The 22,789-nt window shown below is 44.0% G+C and overlaps 1 protein-coding gene and 1 long non-coding RNA gene across 2 annotated transcripts in view; both read right to left on the bottom strand.

Moving 5' to 3' along the window:
* LOC133108587 (uncharacterized) overlaps nt 1-3,732 on the bottom strand; it is a 33,669-nt gene extending 29,937 nt beyond the window's left edge. The window contains exons 1-2 of the long non-coding RNA XR_009704677.1: nt 3,557-3,732; nt 1,461-1,636 (exon numbers count right to left, since the gene is read on the bottom strand). This is a non-coding gene — a long non-coding RNA (uncharacterized LOC133108587). The remainder of the gene's footprint in view (nt 1-1,460; nt 1,637-3,556) is intronic.
* A 1,583-nt stretch (nt 3,733-5,315) lies between these two features.
* On the bottom strand, nt 5,316-12,917 carry LOC133108341 (ATP-sensitive inward rectifier potassium channel 1-like). Its single transcript, XM_061217820.1, has 2 exons — nt 12,764-12,917; nt 5,316-7,475 (listed from the first exon to the last, which is right to left on the bottom strand). Exon 2 carries the CDS (start codon nt 7,452-7,454, stop codon nt 6,327-6,329), a length of 1,128 nt encoding a protein of 375 aa, XP_061073804.1. The 5' UTR covers nt 7,455-7,475; nt 12,764-12,917; the 3' UTR covers nt 5,316-6,326.
* Between the last annotated feature and the right edge of the window lie 9,872 nt (nt 12,918-22,789).

Raw genomic sequence — 22,789 nt, 5'->3', positions numbered from 1 at the left:
GAATTCTGGACTCTATGGTCCACAACAAATGTTAGTAAGTAAATTGCACCAATGCTTAAAATCACCCGATTCCACTCAAAATAGAAGGCAGCTTCTCTTCCTGTGTGTAAAGTGACCCAAGCAGACAGCGTAAGCAGACCCGTTATGATTCGAAAAGTTTTGTACACCAGCCTTAATTTGGTTTATTTTGTTGCATTATGCAAATAAAAAAGGGAAATACTTTATATGTAGCATGAAAGCAATAATCAGAAAATTGTAACCCATTTGCATTTCTTAGCACCATGGCTAGCCAGAGAAAGGGGGAAATTTGCTACTTTATATATGCAATGTACTTTGGATATTAAATATATAAATATATATATAATTTTGCAAGTAATCTTTCTTTTGTTATTACTGTTGTTCCTGCAATATATTAAGTATTACCTTTTGTAAAAGGGTTGTTGTATATGGAAAATTACAAAATAAATGTGTTTTTCTTCAGAAAATAAAAAGAACACTTGTTTATCTTTTGCTGTGGTTGAAACGTGTCAAAATAAGGTCGCTTTTTCAGACATTTTCCATTAATGAACATTGCTTTTGCCCAAATACCATCTAACCACCATAGTGCTTGCCCATTTTCCAAATATCAAATTATTTCAAAAGTTATTTTGTCACACAATGTGAGAAGCTTGGCAGTTAGTGATATTACTGTACAAGAAGAAATATGCCATCTTGTGTATGTACCTTTTATCAACATTTCCCAACTGGTGTGGCGTGGCACTCTGATGTGCAGGTCAGGTGTGCCATGTGGAAAAAGCCAAAATAAATGTAATTAAAATGCACATCACTTCATTACAACCCTTAAAGAACATTTGGACCTACTGTTGTCACATCATTGTCAGTACTTTTGAGAGTGGGGTGCCATGAGGTTCTGAAGGTGTAGCCACAGAAGGAAAAAGATTTGATACAATATAAATGGGCACAGTCTTAGGAGGGGATATGCCACATATCTTGGTTATCACCATCCACAGACTTGTTTAAAAACTAAAAGGTGGCCTGTAACGTAGTGGTACATGACTGGGACGATACCCGGTGTAGCTACAGTAAGATCCACACAGCCGTTGGGCCCTTGAGCAAGGCCCTTAACCCTGCATTGCTCCAGGGGAGTATTGCCTCCTGCTTAGTCTAATCAACTGCCCGTCGGTCTGGATAAGAGCATCTGCCAAATGCCATTAATGAAATGTAATGTAATAAAAGCTACTGTCGGGGCCCTGTCGATTTGAAGTTATAATCTGAACCGAGGGACAAAGACGATGAACTCTATTTCACCGAGGCAGGGTAGGGCGGGGTTGGGTTGGTGAGCGGAGGGGGGGGTATACTGTTTTCTTGCCCCCTGTCTCTGACTGTGTGTTTACTCCCAGTGTTCCTTCCTCCGTTTCTCTCGGGGAAGTGGCCCGCATGCCGGCGGAACGCGTACTCACCTCTGTGCCACCGATAACAATGCAGGATCATCGCAGCAACAGCAACGCTTTAGGAGCTGCTGGGCTTTCTCCTGGCGCGCTGCGTCAGAAAGGGGGGGGGGGGGGGGTCTCAACAATGAGATTCCATGCACCCCCTCCCCACTTCCTTCCTGCCCCCTCCTATGTGGGCCACTTCTCTGAAACACCAACACACAAAAAATGAGTGCAAAAACAAGCCTTTCACCCCTGCTGATAAACCTGCCCCTTTGCCAGGGCAGGGACCAGGGACAGTGTTTGCAGGTTTGATTCCAGTCCTGGAGGGCTGTAGCACCTGCAGGTTTAATTTTGGCAGGTCCAAAAGTATGGTTCTCTTAATAATAAGTGCTGGCTAGATAGATAGATTACTGCATTTATATAGCGCTTTTCTAGACACCCAAAGCCCTTTACAGTGTTGAGGGGGAAACTCACCACAGGGGTTCAGTCTGATCAGCTAAATAAGGCACTTATTAAAATATAGTTCTCAAGCTGCAGCCCAGCAGAACCCCAGAAACAGGGAAAGAGACTGCTAGCTATGCAGATTCCAGGAGATCAGCAGTTTCTGAGACACTCAAATCAACCTGCCTGGCACCAACAATCATTCCATAGTCAAAGTCTACTGAACTAATATCACATTTGTTCTCCATTCTTATGTTTGGTCTGAACAACAACAGAACCTCTTAGAGGTCTACCTAATCAAGTGGTCATTGAGTGTATATTCAATGAGCACCAGAATTATTGGCACCCTTGATAAATATGCACAAGAATGCTGTTACCTAAAAAATAATACAGTTATTGACATACACTTTAGTTATGATTCAGTGGAAGCAACCAAAGTCAAATAAAAATAATATTTCCCAAAAACAATTATTGCCAACCCTGGTTAAGTACTTTGTGCAAACACCCCTGAAAAAGATGACAGCCATGAGACTTTTAGTATAATTTGTGATAAGGTTAAAGAACACAATTGGAGATAACATTCCCCCATATATAACTTTTCAGAATCATTGATATACTTGGGTTAGCACTTCTCAGTTCAGACCACAGGTTTTTGGGGGATTTAAGTCTGGATACTGAGAAGATCATTGCAGAACATTGATGTTGTTTACACTTAACCATTTAAATAATTTTGTCACCAATGTTTTTTCATAAAAATATATTACTTGATGAAAAACATTGCAACATCAGAATGAATGTGTTGAAATAAAAGTATATCGTTTATCTTTATGTTTGAACATAACATATACACGAATCCGTGCTATTTACTACAGACAGCCTTTTTTCTTATTTGTTTTATCAAGGGTGCCAATAATTCTGGAATGTGGAATGCACGCCCTTTTAATGTGCCCGGTTACGTTGCAGTTTGAGTCTATTAAAGTTCCATTGTGAACCAGTAAAATGAATGGCATGTATGTGTAACAATCCAATGGTAGTGTAATAGTGTTTGGGAAGAGATTAGCTGCAGGATTGAGTTAAATCCATGGGGTGCACAACCCAGACCAAACCTAATAACAGCCTGCCAAGAACAATGCTATTTTGCAACGGACTAAATGTCTTTGGGCCATCTACAAAGACATTTTTTGAAGGCTGGGGTTTTTCAAACCTCAACGTCAGACAACTGAACTCTTGAACCGAAATGGTTCAATCGCAGTTTAATGATCTAGCACCGGTTAAAAATAATAATAATAATAAAAAAGTAATATATTTTTTAAAACCTTACTAAAGGTGATGCAGATTGTCAACAAGATCAAATCCAAACTTCGTAGCCAATGGCCCCTTTCAAATTACATTAATATGGGCCGAATGCAATGCAACAACTCTAACTACGAAAGGCTACGTGCTATAGCGTAATCCGTTTTAACTATATTCCAGCCGCGATCCTATGGTCATATTCTCGTTGGAGGAAAAAAATTCTGAAACGCTTCAGTATTTTGGTACGCGAATCGGCACTGCCCTCGTGCGGTACTGCACAATCTGGTTATGGATTTCAAATTCACTTCGAAAGATGAAAAAAGAACAACAATCAAAACATCTAGCAGTCATATATCATAGAAGCCTGATGTAGGAAACCCTGGTCTTACCCTCGGGCGATTATGAAATCAGTTTCCTTCTGCAACAACAAAAGTAGCTGGAACAGAAGATTTCTGAACTGAAAATGTCGTTCAATTCCGGGGTATCTTGCGCCTTTACTTTGTCATCGACAAACAGGGCGACTGCGGGGTTGCATATGGCGATTTATATGGACCAGGCACACTTGTTTCGTGGTACTATAATTATCACTGAAACAATAATTTCCCGAGGCTGATACAACCCTTTCTAATTTTACGTCTGGCGACACTACCGTTCACGTGGTAATGCTTTTAATTATTTGACAGTTTGTTCCGTCGAGGGGAATCGTTCTATTTATAATTACGATAAATAATTATGGTTCTTGTAAGCCGACTTGCTTATAGTTTTATTCGTTATCTTAAACGCTTGTGTGTGTCTCATTACCATTTCTGACACTGGCACGCTATCAATACCATGATGTTTTTGGATAACACTGGGTTTGCTGTCACAACTCAACTTGTTTATGGGTAAAGTCGAGTGGTATCGTGAGGGTGTCTCAAATCGATGGTAGCCTACATCGAGTAGATTTGAAGTACGGTGATAAACCTCGTTTCTTGTCATTATAATTAAGGTCGCTGATGTGCCTTTCGTCGTCATTGTACTGGTTGCTTGGTCAGGTTTGTTGTTGAATGTCATTGTTATGAGCACATCTCTAGCCTGTAATTATTTCTAGGCTCATTGTAAGCTATACTTTTTTGTCATTTGCTAAAAGCTGCCTTACCAATAGGTTACTTGGCCCAGCATTGTGGGTTCAGTTTCATGTTTTGCAACTTTTTCATACATTTATTTATTTATTTATTTATTTATTTATTTTCATGAACAAATAAACATCATTGCCACTAAAATCTCTTTGCCCCACTGTGAAAATATTTATCTTTAAAAGGAGAAGGTCAAATGTTGATATCACATATCATAGGTGATCTAGTACTGTTACAAATGAAAAAGACAATGCCTTTTAAATAGCACATTAGCAAAATGTTTGTGCAAGTGGTTGAAAAAGAGATTATATGTAAGAAGATTAAACAGGTGTGTCACCTGTTCAATAGCCTTTTTAGATCACTTACCGCATTAAAATATTAAAGCCTCTTTATGTCATAATTATTACAGTTCATATTGTTGTTGGTTCAGCTAAATCCAGCTGAGCATTTCTGGCTCTTTGCAAATTTTGCTTGCAAGAGTTGAAATAATATGATGCTCACATGGTCCATCTGGGAGTACAAAAGTTATTTTTGTCTCCCAAAATTCTTGGTTGATTGACTCTTAACAAAGTGAATGAAATCTACATTGTTTCTTTTCAAGCTCCATAGGTAAAAGAAAAGGTTTATATGGTTTAACTGTATAAGCATGTATATGTGTGTACACAGATTTACTTTCTGTCATTTGACTTTAAGGACCTTTTTGCATTTCGTTGTTTTCTGGGTATAACTCTGGATAAAACCTGTTTAAATTACAGTCCATTTGCCCCCCGTGGGTGCATCACGTTTTTGCTGAAATGAATTGTCTTTGCCCTTGTGAACTGAAAGCCATTGATGACATCTCACCTGCATATTTCCCTGGACAATTCATTTTCACTTTTGATGAACTCAAACAATTTCTGTGCTGTAGAAAAGCTGCCAAGCCCTATAAAATCTCTGACATTCTGACATTAGATTATTACATGCAAAACATGACTCTGAGGTCTCCCAAAGCGATAAACCTGTCGCGCAAAAAAAACATGCTTGGGAATTTCACTTCAGAAAAAAATAAGTCTTTTATTCATTGCCAGTGGTGTTTTCCCCTGAGTTAAGATACAAAACTACTACAAAGAACACATCGTACATATTTTGTTCCCCACGCATACAGAATAGCATTAGCGCTTGACTCTTTGACGTGGCTGTCTGCAGCTAACATTCAGTGTCAGAACATTCATTCCACTGCAGTTCATATTTCCTGAGTGTTTTGGCCCTCAATTAATATGGAGAAAAATGAACACTATTAAAACACACAGCTGTGCTGAGTAAAATCCCTGGTAATCAACCCCACTTATTGCTACTGCTCGTACAGTAAATATTACATAAATTATTACTTAAACTGTAATCCCCACAAAGTTACGTAAGGCTTTACTTATAAATTAATATTTTGCTAAATTAATTACTAAACAATCTCTCATTTAAGATTAATTAACAAAAATGTGGATGACCCAACCCCCACTTCCACCATCCTCTGCTTCACAGTATAGAAAATTCAATAACCTCAAATTTAGGTCCAACTTTCCTCTTTTTTGACACACATGAGGTTGTGTAGTTTTTTTAGCTTAAAAAAAAAAAAAGGGTACAAATTGCATCACCTTCCTTTGTGCCGTTTCATGGCCTGGTAAACAATTGTTCATTTGAAAACACAGAATCATTCCAAGAAGGGATCTTAGTGGTGATGTCATTTCTGGATTTAAGGTAACGTTGCCTGTTACCTTAATCTGATTTTAAAAAAAAATTGGCAGTGGACATTGCTCACTAATCCTACACAAATTGTAAGTAGTGGACGTAGCAGCGATCCGTGTCATATGTCCTGCCACCTGACACGCCCCGCTTTGGAACTGTCTCCAGTGTCGCACAGATGCTGTTCTGTGACCTTCTAGCCCCCACCTGAGTTCTGTGAATAGTTCTTGGGGGAAGAGGCCTGGACATGGTGGGCTCACCATGGCTGGGTTTGGTCTGCCCTGCCTGAGATAAACTGATCTCATGCCCCCGGACCCTGAAGGGTAGGTCACATCTTGGTACCGTCCGATTGTTCATGGATGTCGATCACCTCAAAGCCTTGGTTTTCCACGCCGGTGTTTTGGTTGAGGTGGTGGTGGTGGCCTTTCTCGTTGTGGAAGCAGTAGGCGCAGTGTGCGGTCGCCACAGGCACGGTCTTGGAGAAGTTGGAGAAGTCCACCCTGTACTTTCCCTCCTTGGTGCGGGAGATTATGGGCAGGAAGTTATAACCCCACTGGATCTCCTGGGGGATGAAGGAGGTGCGCACCTGGCAGGTGTAGCTGGTGGACTCAGTCGTGCCCTCCAGGAAGACCACCAGCTCAAACTCCTGCTTGTGTAGCGTGTCCACAGCCATCTCGAAGAAGGGGCTGGCCTTGTCGATGACGTGGGTGAGCAGCAGTGGGCAGACGAAGAAAAGGTTGTCCTTGCCGGCGTCCACTACAAAGTCAATGTTGACCTGGTCCATTATAATGGTCTCGCCGTCCGGCGTGACCGTGGTCCTCAGCAGCTTGCCGTAAATCTGGCTTCCGATCAGGAGGGTCTTGCGAAGGTTGGCCACGCGGATGCGCAGGCAAAGCCCATCCCGCTTGGGGCAGATGACGGCCATGTCGCTGAATGTGATGGTCTTGGCCCTCTTCTTAGGCAGCGAGATCTTGGCCAGGATGATTCCGCACATAAAGCAGTTGATAACGGTGCCCAGGATCGACTGGATTATGAGCAGGGCGACGGCGCCCCCGCAATGCTCTGTCAGGGCTCGCCCGCCGTAGCCGATGGTCGTCTGCGTCTCCAGGGAGTAGAGGAAGGCGGTTGTCAGCCCGTTGACGTTGTCCACGCAGTGGGTGTGGTTCTCGAGTGGCTCCTGCCACCGGAGGTCCCCGTTGCTCTTGGCAATCCAGTACCAGAGGAGGCCAAAGAGGAACCAGCTTCCAGCGAAGGCGGCAACGAAAAGGAGCAGTATAAAACGCCAGCGGATCTCCACGAACGTGGTCCAGAAGTCCATCAGAAAGGCGAAGTGGTTTCTGTGCCGCACGTTGCCGAATTCGATGTTGCAGCGGCCATCCTTGCCCACCAGGCGGGTCCTCTGGATCCGCCGGGCCGCCAGGTATTCGTGGAACCGCTTCTGGAAAGTCTGGAACATTCCGGGGGGGCCGGAGTGTTTCTGCCGGGGGGGAGAAAATGGAAGAAAGGTTTGAGCCCAATGGTCAGTCATCCGTACAGGTTTCACAGTGGTGGGTGGTTGTACAGTATAACTTGCGGCAATGATGACCCGAGACTGACTATTCCAGAATTCCCTTTCCTTCCATCCATTTAACATTTTTTTCAATCCATTTTTTTAACCCGATACACATTTGATTATTCTAAGTGCACTCTCCAGAATGTATGTATTGTTTTACTTTTTACATTTTCTTTTCTGGACCTGGTATTTGTATACATTTCAGTAACCTAGCCTTTCATTGGAGTATAAATATGGAAAATGGGAAATCGGTTGTCGTCACAGATAGGAAACCAATCGACCAGAACCAAAACCAGTCTCTCTAGTGTTTATGAACCTATCTGTCACCAGTCTTTTTTCCTGTGAGCTTGTACATAATTTGTTTGATCTGGAAGTGGCTTTGTTTTGGTTGCTCTCTTTGTATTTCTGTGAGGTGTGCTTTGGTAGTGTGAGAGCATAGCAACTTCTGGCCACTTGCTGAACAAAATCAGTAACTGTCACAGTAAATCATCAGGGAAAACTTGGAGTTCTATGTGTGTCTTAGAACAACATTTATTTTTAGTTCAGAGTGTGTACCAAATGTACTGATTCAATTGTTAAAGGTACAATATTAATTTTCCAATGGATGCCAAACATTTTGCTACAATAAAAAGCAATGTCAGGCACTGTTTCATAAAGGATGGAATTTGGCAAAATGTTGGTATAGTACCATTTTAGATTTTTGGTACTAATTACTGGTCTACCACACAACCCTAGTATGAGCAAGCTGGACTTAGGTTTTTATGTATTTTGTGACACTGAGGTCACTTTTTATATATAGTTTATCGATAACTTGAATCCTTAAAGTCATCAGAGAGTACAGTATGGCATTTCATTTGTACAAATATTTTTTATTGGCTTTCTCAGAACAACTGTAATGCTTAAAAACATGCAATATCTAAACACCTTGATAACGAATTCTAAGATTTTTACTGACAAAATCCACCTCTGTAAGTTTACAGGACAGGATGTACAGTTCCTTATCACGTAATAGAAAACATTTTGCAGAAGATCTCTCAGTGACTACCGCTTGAAATGACACCCCGGTATTCTCAACGGAACAAAGCATTGCTGGCCGGTGAGCTGAGAAGGTTAGCGTTAATGCATTCTCCGTTAAATCCAGACGGAAAAAAAATAGCTAAGGTTATAGGGGAAGAGGCCAAAGCTCTATGGGATAACAGGACAACTACAGGGCTCATTCTGACCTCGCACAGGAAACATTTTTCTGCAAACCGCAAAGTACCGGCCTATTTTGCTCGAGTGAGGAGCATTCCGCATTTGGCCTCTTCAGCCCAATCACAATCATTGGTCACATACCTGTGTCTGCGCTCCCTCTGTCATGGGATTGTTTCGTTGTTATAGACTCTCTCAGCTCACTAAATTTCCTGCCTGTATTGTGAGTTTTTAATCCTCAGGGAAATTCTATAATCCTGAGCACATGGAGCAGTTCCCACCCACCACCACCCCCCAGTGCTTCCCAATGCCAACCCCGGCACCCGGGGCAGAAAGAGAGGTCTGTTTCCAATGTGTCCCTCCCTTGTCCCAAATCTCCCATTCAGACCTCTAACCTGACCACTGCTGCCAGCTGCCACTAAGTGTGCCCCCGTTTCCCCCTCAGAATAGCAATCCTCATGATGGGCTGGGGTGGCCTGTAGCGTAGTGGTTATGGTAAATGACTGGGACACCCAAGGTTTGGGATTCTAATCCCGGTGTAGCCACAATAAGATCCGCACAGCCTTTGGGCCCTTGAGCAAGGCCCTTAACCCTGCATTGCTCCAGAGGAGGATTGTCTCCTGCTTACTCTAATCAACTGTATGTCACTCTGGATAAGAGCGTCTGCCAAATGCCAAGAATGTAATGTAATGTTATGGTTTGTAGTTCTGTTTTCACTTGGCTAACCTGTGCAAGGTAGGCTGATGGGTACCTACTGTGGGGTGTCTGTTACAATTAATCTGTCTGTGTTTGAAAGCAAACCTTTCTGCAAATTTTAAAGCAAATTCTATTTGAATTTTTTACTGTTTCTAAATAATCTTTTTTCAAGAAAGGAAAAGGGCCCTGTGCAAACATTTGGGAACCCTTTTGTATTCTCATTGGTTAATTAAGGTGAGTATAATTCCAGGGCTGAACGTTTTATTCTGAAGTAACTCCATGCCTTCTAAAGTATCCAACTGCAGTGGCTGTTCTGTCTGGTGTTAATGACCGTGGGTTCCTCTAAACAGTTGTCCAAGGATTTTTGAGAATGAAGATGGTTCAATTCCACCAAGAAGGAAAAGGCTGCCAAAGCTCACTGTTTCAAACTACCGCTGACTACTGCCGCTGTCAGAAAAATTATTACAGAATGGAAGATAAATGGAACAGTTGAAGTCAAGGCGAGGTCTGGAAGACCAATAAATATTTCAGATAGAATGGCCTGAGTCCTGGTGAGAAATGCTCAGAAGAACCCACACATCACTGCAAAAGAGCTGCAAAAAAGAGTTGCCAAAAAAAGAACAACCTCAACACAAAATTAAGCATCTGAAGTATGCAAAGGAAAACATTGGGAAGACTGAAGCCTTTTGGAACAATGTGCTTTAGACTGACAAAATCAAAACTGAACGTTTTAGCCACCACCGAAGAATGTATATTTGGTGAAAATTGGGTGAAGCCTTTGTAGAGACAAACACCTTGCCAACTGTTAAGCAGGGAGGTGGCTCCATTATGCTTTGGGGTTGTGTGGCAGCTGGGGGCACAGGAAATATTGTGCAAGTGGAAAGAAGGAAGGATTCCACCAAATATGAAGAAATTCTAGAGGCTCAATGGCCAGTCCAGATATTGAAGTTGAAGAGAGGTTGGGTATTCCAGCAAAACAATGATCCAAAGCATACCTCAAAATCAACAATGAAGTACCTGATTTGAATATTGAAAATCTGCGGAGAGATCTCACACATGCCGTACATGCAAGGATGCCGGAGAATATTTCTAGAGCTAGAGGTGTTCTGCCAGGAAGAATTCCCAATGCTAGAATTTAAAGACTCTTAGCTGGCTACAGGAAGCGTTTACAAGCTGTTATAGTTGCCCAAGGAGGAGTTACAAAGTACTAACTGACTGGGTTCTAAACTTTGGCACAGGGCCTTTTTCCTTTTTTTTATTTTGAAACTGTAAAAAATTAAAATAAAAAGTAATCTTGCTTTATAATTTGAAGAAATGGAGAAGTCCACCCTGTTCACTTAGATATTAATTCTAAAAGGCTTTTTGACTAGGGGTGCCCAAATTTTTGCACACCACTGTACAATACATTAGTGATTAGCCACAGTCATGCTTCCAGAACATTCTGAAATTTGCAGCTAGTGTGCGTGACCATCTACACCTCTCTCCCACACCCCTGTCCCCTGCCCCACTCAACAATGACCTGGATGGTGGTGCACCTTTGAATGGAGAGAGAGAGAGAAAGTAAGAGATGGAGAGATAGAGAAAGAGAGAGAGAGAGAACAGCACAAGCAGTGCTACAGTCACTCCCTGCATTTGCCCTCCCATAAACCCCATAAAGTATTTTTTTTTTTTTTTTTTTTTTGCCGGTCATTTTTGTGTGTGGGTCTTGTGGGTGTGTATTTGAGAGAGAGAGAGAGTTTGTGTTGCGTGATGTTTGGTCTGTTCAAATCCTCCTTCCACCATGCTGAGCCACCAACTGCTGTGCCCTGATAGCGTGGCGTCTGCACTGGGAGTGTGCCCCGAGACATGAGACCGCGTGGGGCCCGGCACCGCCCGGGCAGGGCCACACACACGCCGTCCTGCCAGAGACGCAGCCGGGCATGAGTATCCTCGAGAGTTCTGTCACCCTATCGTTGGTGACCGCTTCTCCCTGAATGTGAACATGCCGAGGAACTACTGCTTGAAAACCGTTCTTTTCTCCAGCAGGGTGATGACACTGTTGACTCTCTCGGTTCGTCCCAGATTCTTGGCAATCGTTACGAAATAAGGAGGCAGGATCACGTGCTCAGCATGGTTGGGTTCATACCGAGACTTATTAAGTCACGAGTCAATCAATTAATTAAATCAATCTTTTTAATCAATAATAAACAAAAACGAATCACTTTTGTAGTTACAACCGCGCATAGGAGTTACCCAAGAATGAACAAAATGGTCAAATGAATTAGCCTGAGGTGAACAGCTGAGGTGGTGGTCCAAGCTTTCTGTCCCAGCAACTTATCCAGAATCAGCCCACCACCGCTTCAGTTTGATTCTCTTTGTGCAATAACGTCAACAGGCTCCATGTTGGAGTGCTAACCAAAAATTCTGTCACCACAGAATTTCCTCTCAGTTCAGTTTAATGAAAACCGGTCCATTATTCTTATGAAACTTTAAAATGAAAAGGCTTTTCACCTTTCAGTGCTTTGCGTGGATGTTGTTTCAATACGTACTATTGTTAATCAGTGAAGTTGTCTGATAGGCATAAATTAACATCATTATGCAATACAGCTATCAGCGGAATTACACCAAAGTGCTTTTGCCAAGACTAGTTTATGACACCCGTCCCTAGGTACATTGTATGATAAAATACGTAAGAATGGGAAGGAGGGAGAAAGAGATAAATTGTTGAAGGTGCAGAAGAAGCTGAAGACAATTTTGAAAATAATATTTTACCTTCCTGCACGACCATAGATAAAATGAATCACTGATTATTATGTTTACCTTCCACATGTGCATACCGTAAATAACACTCGGTCGAGGAATAGACAAATGGAGATTTAACTCTTCCCAAGTATTTTGTATTCATTTGAGTCATTTCTTATTGGTGAGTTGTCATTTTCCATGTAAATAACAAAATGCCTCAAGTTATTATAGATGACTTTCAATATTATATACGCTGTGGTCCAGTAGGAATGTTTATATATTTCCCTGGAGGTGTGGGAAAGACCCAGGACATAAGGCTGAAACTGGAGTGAAGTTTCTTTTTCATTGCTCATGTGCGAACGTGCAGCCAGAGCAGGCCGCAATCGAAGGGTAAAACGGATGGATATTACACCGACTCGATGTGGCAATGCGAGATTCGCGCGTGATGGATGTCGAAGGCGCAAGCGCGCCGACAGTGAGAGATGATTTCAAAATGCGTCCCCTTTTTTGTAAGCGCCTGCGATGTCATTTCCAAGGAGACCCGCGAGCGCTAGAATGTGTCGAGAGACGTGAAAGGAGAGGGTACCGGCGCACGTGGAGCTTACCTGGCTCAGGAGAAGGGCAGAGGTACTCTGCAGAAGTAGCGGGGGCGGACGTGGATCCCTTCCTCTCGCTACAGGCTCACTGCAACGGCAGCGTAGGAGTATGTGTACGCGGAGGTGTGTCCTTAGAAGAGTAGCAGTAGAACTTTTTCTCACCACCAATGCTGCACCTGTGGCTTTTTATAGATTTCGTCAGAGGACCAAAACCTGTTTGAGCAATCTATCTGAGTGCACACAAACACACACACACACACACACACACACAAAAACAGCCTTTCCTCCAACCACTCCCCCCCCAATTCAGTGTAACGGTGTTTACCCCACAAAACCCTTTTATCCAGGACTACTCTAACCCTCCCCCCCATACCCCTATTACACACCCCCCCCCCCCCCCCCTTTCCCTATTCTTGCCCCACACACACACACACAATCAAGATTTAAAGGTGTGCAAGTGTTTGTTATTGACACAAATGCCGGCATGCGCCATGTTGCGGGTTAAAATAAGGCCCTTTTTTTTAAGTAGCCAGCTCGTGTGTTCACCCGCAGGAGAAGCATTCCCTCGTGCCCACGCCATGATGTGGCTCATTAATGACACGGAGGTGACAAGCGGCGCGGTTCCGCAGAGGGCACGCGTGTGTGACGGTTGCGATTCGGCAGAGGGCACAGAAGCTGCCGCGGCTGACGCGGCCGACTTTCATAATCACATAATCACCGGGCTCCTTTCAGCTCAGAGGACATCCCCTCCTGCTCGCCCTGGATAAATGGGTTAGTCACAAGAATTAGTTTTTTCTGAAGAGCCCATGGCCTAGGTCAAAATTTAAGTCTCTCCTGGGTATAATACGTTTCATCCCCATTGTAGGGGCGCGCGAGGGATGTGCCGAAATCTGCCAGCAAAGTACTGTATGAATCAGGTGTGAGCTCCTGGTCATTCACACCTATTGTTGAGGGGGTCACTGTCGTGACAAAGGACACATATTACCTTCCAAACATGTATCCTTCTGAGAGTTCTCTCGGTGGCACCATAATGACCTATCTGGGTGTCTTTGTGTGCGCACAATAGGGTGTTGGGGTAGCTTACCACGTGTTTAGCTTGTCCTCCTCTGTAACAGCTGACGGCTGCTTGATGTTTTTAAAGCAACCTGTCATTTTGGCGTCTTTCCGACGCCTTGGTGATTGTTGCTTCTCCGTGAATTGCGGCTTTCTGAATTTTGTTTTGGCGAGGACGTCTCGTCTCGGCGCTAACCGGCTAGTCATTTGAGCTAAGGAAGATGGTCCATTCCTCTGAAGCTCATCAGCCCAATGTCTTGCTGTATTGCAATCGCTCCATTTCCAGAGACAGTGCCAAGTTCATGGGATGGCCAGCATATGTTCACATGTTCCATTTTTCAGCATTTGCATTAGACATGAGACTGCTTAAAGCATCTTGAATAATTCCAGACTTTTATCTCATACAATATTTATTGAGTTTCAAAGGCCATTTAGAACAATGCATAGAGAAATAACCTCCCCTCCCCCCATCCCAAGCATAGAATGTCTGAAGAAGCCATATACAGAAGATTTGTAGATTTGTTGTGAAGATTTAACAGCACATTTGAAACAGACATCACTACTTCGACCCCTTTGGCTTGCTGATGGTGAACCACACATACGTATCAGAAGCTCACAAGCTGCTGTTGGGTCAGGAATAAGGCCAAACAAAAAGGTGAGTTTCCTGGCCTCCGAGGCAGCAGGTTGATAAAGTGCAAACGTTTACAAAAAAGGTGTTTCCTTGGCACTTGCTTCTGTTCTGTTACGGTTGCCGTTTAGAGATTATCACTGCGCCCCAGTCTGATAATATTTAACGTATCATTATGTCCAAAAAAAAACTATTCCAGCTTTAAATATCAGCCCATTCAGTTTATATTTATATATTTTCATTCTCTGAGCGGATGAGCACCAAAAAAAAAAACAAAAAACTTCCTGTTAAACCTTTGCCGCAGGCATTATAAAAACAAGCAAACAAACAAGCATGCAATTAATCCCCATCAGCTAAAATCCTTTCACAATAGAGCTCCTTTTCCCCAGTTCATGGTTATTTATGAAAGTGCTCGTTCCTAATAAGGGTTGAGTAATCGGGCTTCTTGCATCTCCTGCATGATTGGTTAATTCATTTCCGTCTCCTGAGCCGCTGACACGTTTCTGCCGAGCGTCCGTTTTCTTGTGTCATCGCATTTTCCTGCATTTTGGTTTTGTGCAAGCCTGGATGTGCCCTCTCTTCTGATACTGACGCTGAACCCTCCCGTTGTCACGCCGTGCTCGAAATTCCCCGAAGGGTTCAGCTCTTCCAACGGGACGTCGCTCTTTCCCCATCGCATTTGGCTTTCCTCCCTCACGCTGACCAATCCGAACGTTCAGCGTCCTGTTCGTTTTCTTTTTGGTTTTTTTTTCCGGCATGAACCCACAACAGACCCTCAGAACAGAGCCAGCCCACGCTTAACATGGGTGCCTTTCATTATGAATGAGCTGGTATGACTGGCTTAATTATGAATGGGGTTCCTGTGGCTGAGGGTGGCACAGGGACCGATGATGAAAATGATTCAGATTTCAGGTTTTGGTCAAGGTCAGACGGGTGGAGGGGGGGGGGGGGGGTACCACCTGTCTGGGGGTTGGGGTGGCGGGGGGCACACACACACTCCATGTAAAGCCTGATTTCAGGTTTTGGTCAAGGTGTGTGGGTGGGGTGAGAGGTACCACCTGTCTGCGGGGGGCACACACACACCCTCCGTGTAAAAGCGTGATTCCAGGCAGCGCTTGTCACATTCCATCGCCCCGCTTGGTACCACTGAAAGCCCTGGACTCGGCTTTCGTCTGAAGCACAAAGCCCTCAGGTGCAGTGTGTCTGGCCCCCGGCTTCTTATCCTTCAACGGCGTAATTACACGCCATTCAGGGGGAAGGGCTTCATTCAATCGGGACTTTTCACAAAGCTGAAAATTGATGCCGCCCGTCTCAGCGAGCGTGGAAGAGCGCACTAGGCCAGGTCGTTGGGAGTTTCTGTAATTTGTTTATTTCCCTTATTTCATTATTTCGCAGAGTAACGTGATGCTGATGCTGCTAAGAATGGGTGAGAGCGCATTAATCCTCGGACCCAGAAACCACATTGTCTCGCTCCAGTGGGTCTGTTCTCTGGCACGTACATGCATGTAGCTCACGAATATATCACATATCGCTGCGGTTACAATAGCAAAAAGAAGTATACTCTGCACTAGGGGTTCCCAGATATCTTCACCTCATGGCCCCTTGTAATGACTAATCTGTTGCTATGTGCCCCACATCAATAGCATTTTCCCACGCTCCCTCCAAGCTGTAATGCAATGGCAGTTGGAAGCATGTCTACTTTGTGTAGGTGTCTACTAAGCATGACTGAACTACATAAGACATGCAGCTATTAAGCACAGTTTACATTCATTAAGCACTATTAGGTATTTATTGGACTTCTTTTTTTAAACGTGTCGGTCTTCTGCTACTGAAGCCTATCCACTTAGAGGTTTGACACGTTGACTGTTGTAAGGCGTGGTTATATGCGTTACAGTGTATATAACCACGTTGATTTTGATGAGTTTCAGGGAGTTTTGCTAAACGTCTTTTAAACGACTGTCTATCAACTGATTGTTTAGCATCAGAAAGTCCTGAGCCAACACATTAAGGTTTTTAGACTTTGAAATTACCCTAAGCAAGCTTCTTGTCCATGAACAAGGAAGCTTAAACAATAGGTAAGATTTTTGTGTTAGAATATTGTTACAAGACCATTGTAAATCCCTTCCTATCGTTGAAAAAGGCTCACTTACATGTTGACTCACCCTCTGCCTGTGTTTATAGTCCTTATATTCGGGTTCAAAATATGCAGTTGAGGGGCCGGCACTCTGTACCAAAACATCTATAACTGAACAATAATTCAAGCTCATTGGTTGAAAATTGGTTCTAATTGCCACAGCCAATGACGTTTCAACTTCAGCGCATTCATAGAGAAGGGGGAGGGATAAACAGTGTTGTGGTTTGTGTGTGTTTGTTACTGCAATTCTTCTCTTGACCATTAGAAGTTCAAAATAACCAATTGTACCTTTAAGAAGAGCAACAGGAAACTGATGAAACAAGGACATTTAATAGAGTGAAAACATATAAGTGGGTGAAATACACAGAAACAAATTATGGGACAGAAACACGGGGCCAGACAATTAGCCCCTTCCACTTTGCGTTTTGCAGTTTCATTACGTTGCAGTTCTTTAAAAAAGATATAAATACCAGCACAGCAATAATTTGAGACGTCGACGACTCAACCACAAGGGGGCAAAGTGGATATTCTTACCATGGTGTTCCTAATAAAGTGCTCAGTGAGCGTATATTGCTTCATATCAATCCCCCGAAGATGTAAAAATATATTAGTATTTTTCATCTTGTGCACCCATCTCGGACCCCGAAGCCTACTTTTGTCATTTTTGATGGGGGCAGGGCCCCACCACCCTTTGTTTATATAAGGAGTATAATCCTGTGTTCGGCAGGCGACTCATCTGCCCTTCATGACAGAGCGGGTGTGCGCAGCTATCAGAGATGATTCAAGATTCACTAACCAAATGAAATTCAGATTAGGGTACCATGCTTAAGAGTAAAATGGTACTACCCAGCCCTGTTGCCTAACCTCCCCCTGCTTCTGCCCAGTGAAATATTGAGGCAAATATTCGGCTACTGAACAGTGCAGTCAGACAAATATGTCTTAATTGGATGGGCTTCTTCCTGTAACAGCGTAGGCTGAAATCCCTGGTTGAGGAAAACAACAGCACCCTTGAGAAAGTCATTGTGAAATGGTTGAAATGTATCAGCCTGCACTCACATAGCTGGCCAGAATGCATCACGTGAGCTGTTCATGCTGCTCTTGGGACAGGACGTCTTCAAGAGCGAATGAACAATGTACAGTCATCGGAAGCACATAACAGAGATATTGCACAGGCATGCCGGACGGACAGGACAATGCAGGGCGGACACAATTACAGGACATGTAATGCAGGGGAACACAATTACAGGGCATGTAATGCAGGGGGGACACAATTACAGGGCATGTAATGCAGGGGAACACAATTACAGGACATGTAATGCAAGAGGAACGCAATTACAGGGCATGTAATGCAGGGGGGACACAATTACAGGACATGTAATGCAGGGGGGACACAATTACAGGGCATGTAACTCAAGAGGAACACAATTACAGGACATGTAATGCAGGGGGGACACAATTACAGGGCATGTAACTCAAGAGGAACACAATTACAGGACATGTAATGCAGGGGGGACACAATTACAGGGCATGTAACTCAAGAGGAACACAATTACAGGGCATGTAATGCAGGGGGGACACAATTACAGGGCATGTAATGCAGGGGGAACACAATTACAGGGCATGTAATGCAGGGGAAATACAATTACAGGGCATGTAACTCAAGAGGAACACAATTGCAGGACGTAATGCAGGGGGAACACAATTACAGGGCATGTAATGCAGGGGAACACAATTACAGGGCATGTAACTCAAGAGGAACACAATTACAGGACATGTAATGCAGGGGGAACACAATTACAGGGCATGTAACTCAAGAGGAACACAATTACAGGACATGTAATGCAGGGGGGACACAATTACAGGACATGTAATGCAGGGGGGACACAATTATAGGACATGTAATGCAGGGGGGACACAATTACAGGGCATGTAATGCAGGGGAACACAATTACAGGACATGTAATGCAAGAGGAACGCAATTACAGGACACGTAATGCAGGGGAACAAGTTCCTCGTTCAGCGCCTGCAGGTCTGCCTCCCACACCCCCGGCAAACTCAGACTGATTCCAGAGCAGTACATGCAACCTTAACACCAATCACAATAGGCTAGAACTGGGGAACATCTTGGCCGTTGAAAGTGTTCATCTCCCAGGCACAGTGCAGACCTCTTTTTTATGTTTCCATTGGGGCAACACCCCAATCAGCAGTAAGCAATCTACAATAGTTTTGTTGACAAAATTTACGCAATAGGGGAACATTTATAAGATGCCAGAATATTGCATTCTGCATATGGCTATAGTATATAGAAACATATACTATCGCTTTTCTTGCATCCAACAAATGATCAGAGACACTTCCTCATAACATGCATATTTAATGCATAAGATCGAATTCTGCTGCAAATCTCTCCTTTAATGCATCCGTTTGATTTGTAGTCATGTATCATCAAGGGGGACATAGAGAAACCCCTGAACTGTGGGACAAACAAGCATCGGGTCGCAAAAGGCGCAAATGAATAATGCATCAGTATAAAACAAGTGGGTACAAGCTATGAAATTATTTATCATTTCATCATGTCCCAGTCGCTAGTAGATGCGTTCCATCCCATGCTTCTTCCTGGGTAAAATACTGATACGTAGCAGGCTTTAATAATAGATGAAAGTCGTAATCATTAGTGGAGCTTCGGAATCTCACCCAGCCCTACGTTTTTACCTCCAAGACGCCAGGAGCTGACTTTTAAGAGCGGCACTGACAGAGTAAGACTAGAAGGAATTTTGCCGCGTCGGCAAAAATTGATTTATCGAAGAGAAACCGTTGAGTCTCCCGTCAACACAATCGATTCATAATTAAAGAGGTCCTCCGGGACCCAGTGGAAGTGCATGTCTTAGGCTCGGGTTGGGTTGGAGCGCGGGGCCCGACATGTCTCCAGCCGTGTGCCGTGCCCTCGTGAGACGATGATGCCTCTGGAAGTAGGAAAGAGCCCATTGCTGCAGGTCGCACCCTGACCAACCCAGGGAATCGGAGCCAGAGCCGTGATTGGCTGAAGTGTATCATCAATCATATTTCACGCTGACCATTAACCACTCCCACAGACCCGTCTCATCAGTTTTATTATTATTATTATTATTATCCATCCATCCATCCATTATCTGAACCCGCTTATCATGAACAGGGTTGCAGGGGGGCTGGAGCCTATCCCAGCCTACATTGGGCGAAAGGCAGGAATACACCCTGGACAGGTCGCCAGGGGGGATTTGAACCCAGGACCTCCTTGCTGTGAGGCGGCAGTGCTACCCACTGCACCATCCGTGCCGCCATTATTATTATTATTATTATTATTATTATTATTATTATTATTATTATTATTATTATTATTATTATTATTATTATTGCGGTGCGGATGGTGCAGTGGGTAGCACTGCCACCTCACAGCAAGGAGGTCCTGGGTTCGAATCCCCGTCGGCCGGGGCCTCTCTGTGCGGAGTTTGCATGTTCTCCCCGTGCCTGTGTGGGTTTCCTCCGGGTACTCTGGTTTCCTCCCACAGTGCAAAGACATGCAGGTTAGGCTGATTGGAGTGTCTAAATTGCCCATAGGTATGAGTGTGTGAGTGAATGGCGTGTGTGCCCTGCGATGGACTGGCGACCTGTCCAGGGTGTATACACCCAATGTATGCTGGGATAGGCTCCAGCCACCCTGCAACCCTGTTCAGGATAAGCGGGTTAGGATAATGAACGAACAAATTAATTAATGAATGTATTATTATTCGTAGTAGTAGTAGTAGTAGCACTAGTAGTAGTAGTAGTAGTAGTAGTACTAGTAGTAGTAGTACTAGTAGTAGTAGTAGTAGTAGTAGTAGTAGTAGTAGTATTACTTTATATATGTCAAGCCCATTGAGCAAACACTTTTATAGGCTGCTTTAGTTCTGCAGTATACAGTCCGATCTGCATTACATGAAACCAGGGATGAATAAGCACACCTGCTGTTGGGGTTTATCTCCCTAAGCAGCTATATACTACACTCACACAAGCTCGCTTTCCTTTTGATCTATGCCCGTGATTATCTTTCTTTCTTTCTTTGTTTTGCAAGGAAGATATTTGGTCTTGGTGTAATCTAAAATTTAAAAATAATAGTTTACTTCAAGCGCGATTGCACACGTGTTGTTTTATCCTTAATAATTCAGGGTCTGAATATACATTAAAATCCCATAAGGAAGTGCAGGGACTCATTCATCAAAGTCTTGATATCACTGAATTTTATTAGCAGTCTGAAAGGGTTCCCATAACTCAGCACAGATTTACCTCTCTCTTGTTTTTTGTTTTTTTTGTAGAGGACAGCCATTGAGTTGGAGGTTTGTCTGAAAGCCTCTTTAATTAATGCTTGCACTTTCTCTCACTCTTCCTTCTGTGTTTCCCTTGATATCTTTCTCCTCCTCTCTCTCTCTCTTCCTCCCCACTCTCCTTGTCTCTTTCGGGCCCTTCGTGTGTGTGATCAGGTCTTTCTTGGCATTCCTGGGAATTTTCACGGCCTGCTTGGCTCTGGTTCCTTGGCGTGCGTAATGGCTCAGTTGCCTGACATTTATGTATGCTCTGGTGAGAGATTTGGCCTATCACGCTGGACTGATGAGCCAACTCTGGTGAGAGATTTGGCCTATCACGCTGCACTGATGAGCCAAGCGGTGGGGCAGGGTGTGTTAAAAACGGAGAGAAGAAGGGGCTAAGAGGGAAGGAGGAGTGGTTAGTAAAGTCATTCATCCCTCGTTCGGCCACACTGTGGTCCAGCCGGTTCAGGTCTGTTTCTCTGCAGCTTGGAGATAATTTAACCGGCCCAGCTTACGTCCCCTTAGAGTATGCTCTCTCAAATTCAAACGCAAACACACGGAAAAATGCTGTATTTGTGTGGGAAGATGACTAGAACGGTTAATGCACAGATGATACATCCCATGGTACACGCAAACCTCTCTTTCTCACATGCATACGCACACACACGCACACTCACACTCACACGCACACACACATACACACACACACGCACAGTCACCCACACATGCACACACACACATGCGCAAGCATGCTGACACCACACAGTCACCCACACACACATGCACATACACGTATGTACACACACACACACACAAACATAGTCTCACGTGCACACACGCGCAGTCACGCATATGCACATGCCTATCTCTCTAAATGAGTAATTTTGTGTGGCCCTTACTCTCTGATCTGCACCCGTGTGCTACAGGGCTATATTTGAAGTCCACGGCTACATTCAGACTGCAGCTGAAAGTGGCCCAGTTCTAATTTTTTTCCTCAAATGTGACACGGTTTAGATGTTTTTAGAACAGTGTCGACGGCAAAAACTGACATGGAGTCTCATCCTTTCGGTTCTGATTCGTGTGACTGTGACATCCGTAAACGGAGATGACTGGATTACGTGCACGTGCAACGTGCGTGTGACTGGTGCGGAGGCTGAACTGAATCGCTTGGGGGGGGAATCCCCTCGGTTGAGGATACAATTACATAGTTTGCCTGAGCAGAGTTGCACCAGCCAAGTGAATTTTACATCACTCTCCGTGCGACAGATTATGTTGTCATAATTCCACATTGCACAGTGAATTAACCCTTTGTGTAGTCTTAACATTTTGTATACTCCCCCTTGTTCTCGCCTTCACTAAACCCCTAAAACAAAGCAGCTTCATCCATCCATCCATCCATCCATTATCTGAACCCGCTTATCCTGATCAGGGTCGCAGGGGGGCTGGAGCCTATCCCAGCATACATTGGGCGAAAGGCAGGAATACACCCAGGACAGGTCGCCAGTCTATCACAGGGCACACACACCATTCACTCACACACTCATACCTACGGGCAATTTAGACTCTCCAATCAGCCTAACGTGCATGTCTTTGGACTGTGGGAGGAAACCGGAGTACCCGGAGGAAACCCACGCAGACACAGGGAGAACATGCAAACTCCGCACAGAGAGGCCCCGGCCGACGGGGATTCGAACCCAGGACCTCCTTGCTGTGAGGCGGCAGTGCTACCCACTGCACCATCTGTGCCGCCCAAAGCAGCTTCATTGAATTTTAAATCTTTCAAACAACCTGTCACTCATCACAAACTTTGTCATCAAATTTCAAGTTGAAAAAAGATCATTAAGAGGGTTTTTCTGCTGTTAAACATAGTGGTGGGTCATTTCTTTACCCTAAAGACAACA

The sequence above is a fragment of the Conger conger genome, chromosome 13, assembly GCF_963514075.1.
Source record: "Conger conger chromosome 13, fConCon1.1, whole genome shotgun sequence".
Taxonomy (NCBI): domain Eukaryota; kingdom Metazoa; phylum Chordata; class Actinopteri; order Anguilliformes; family Congridae; genus Conger; species Conger conger.
Note: the sequence above shows the minus strand (reverse complement) of the source record. Positions and strands in the feature narration are given on the sequence as shown.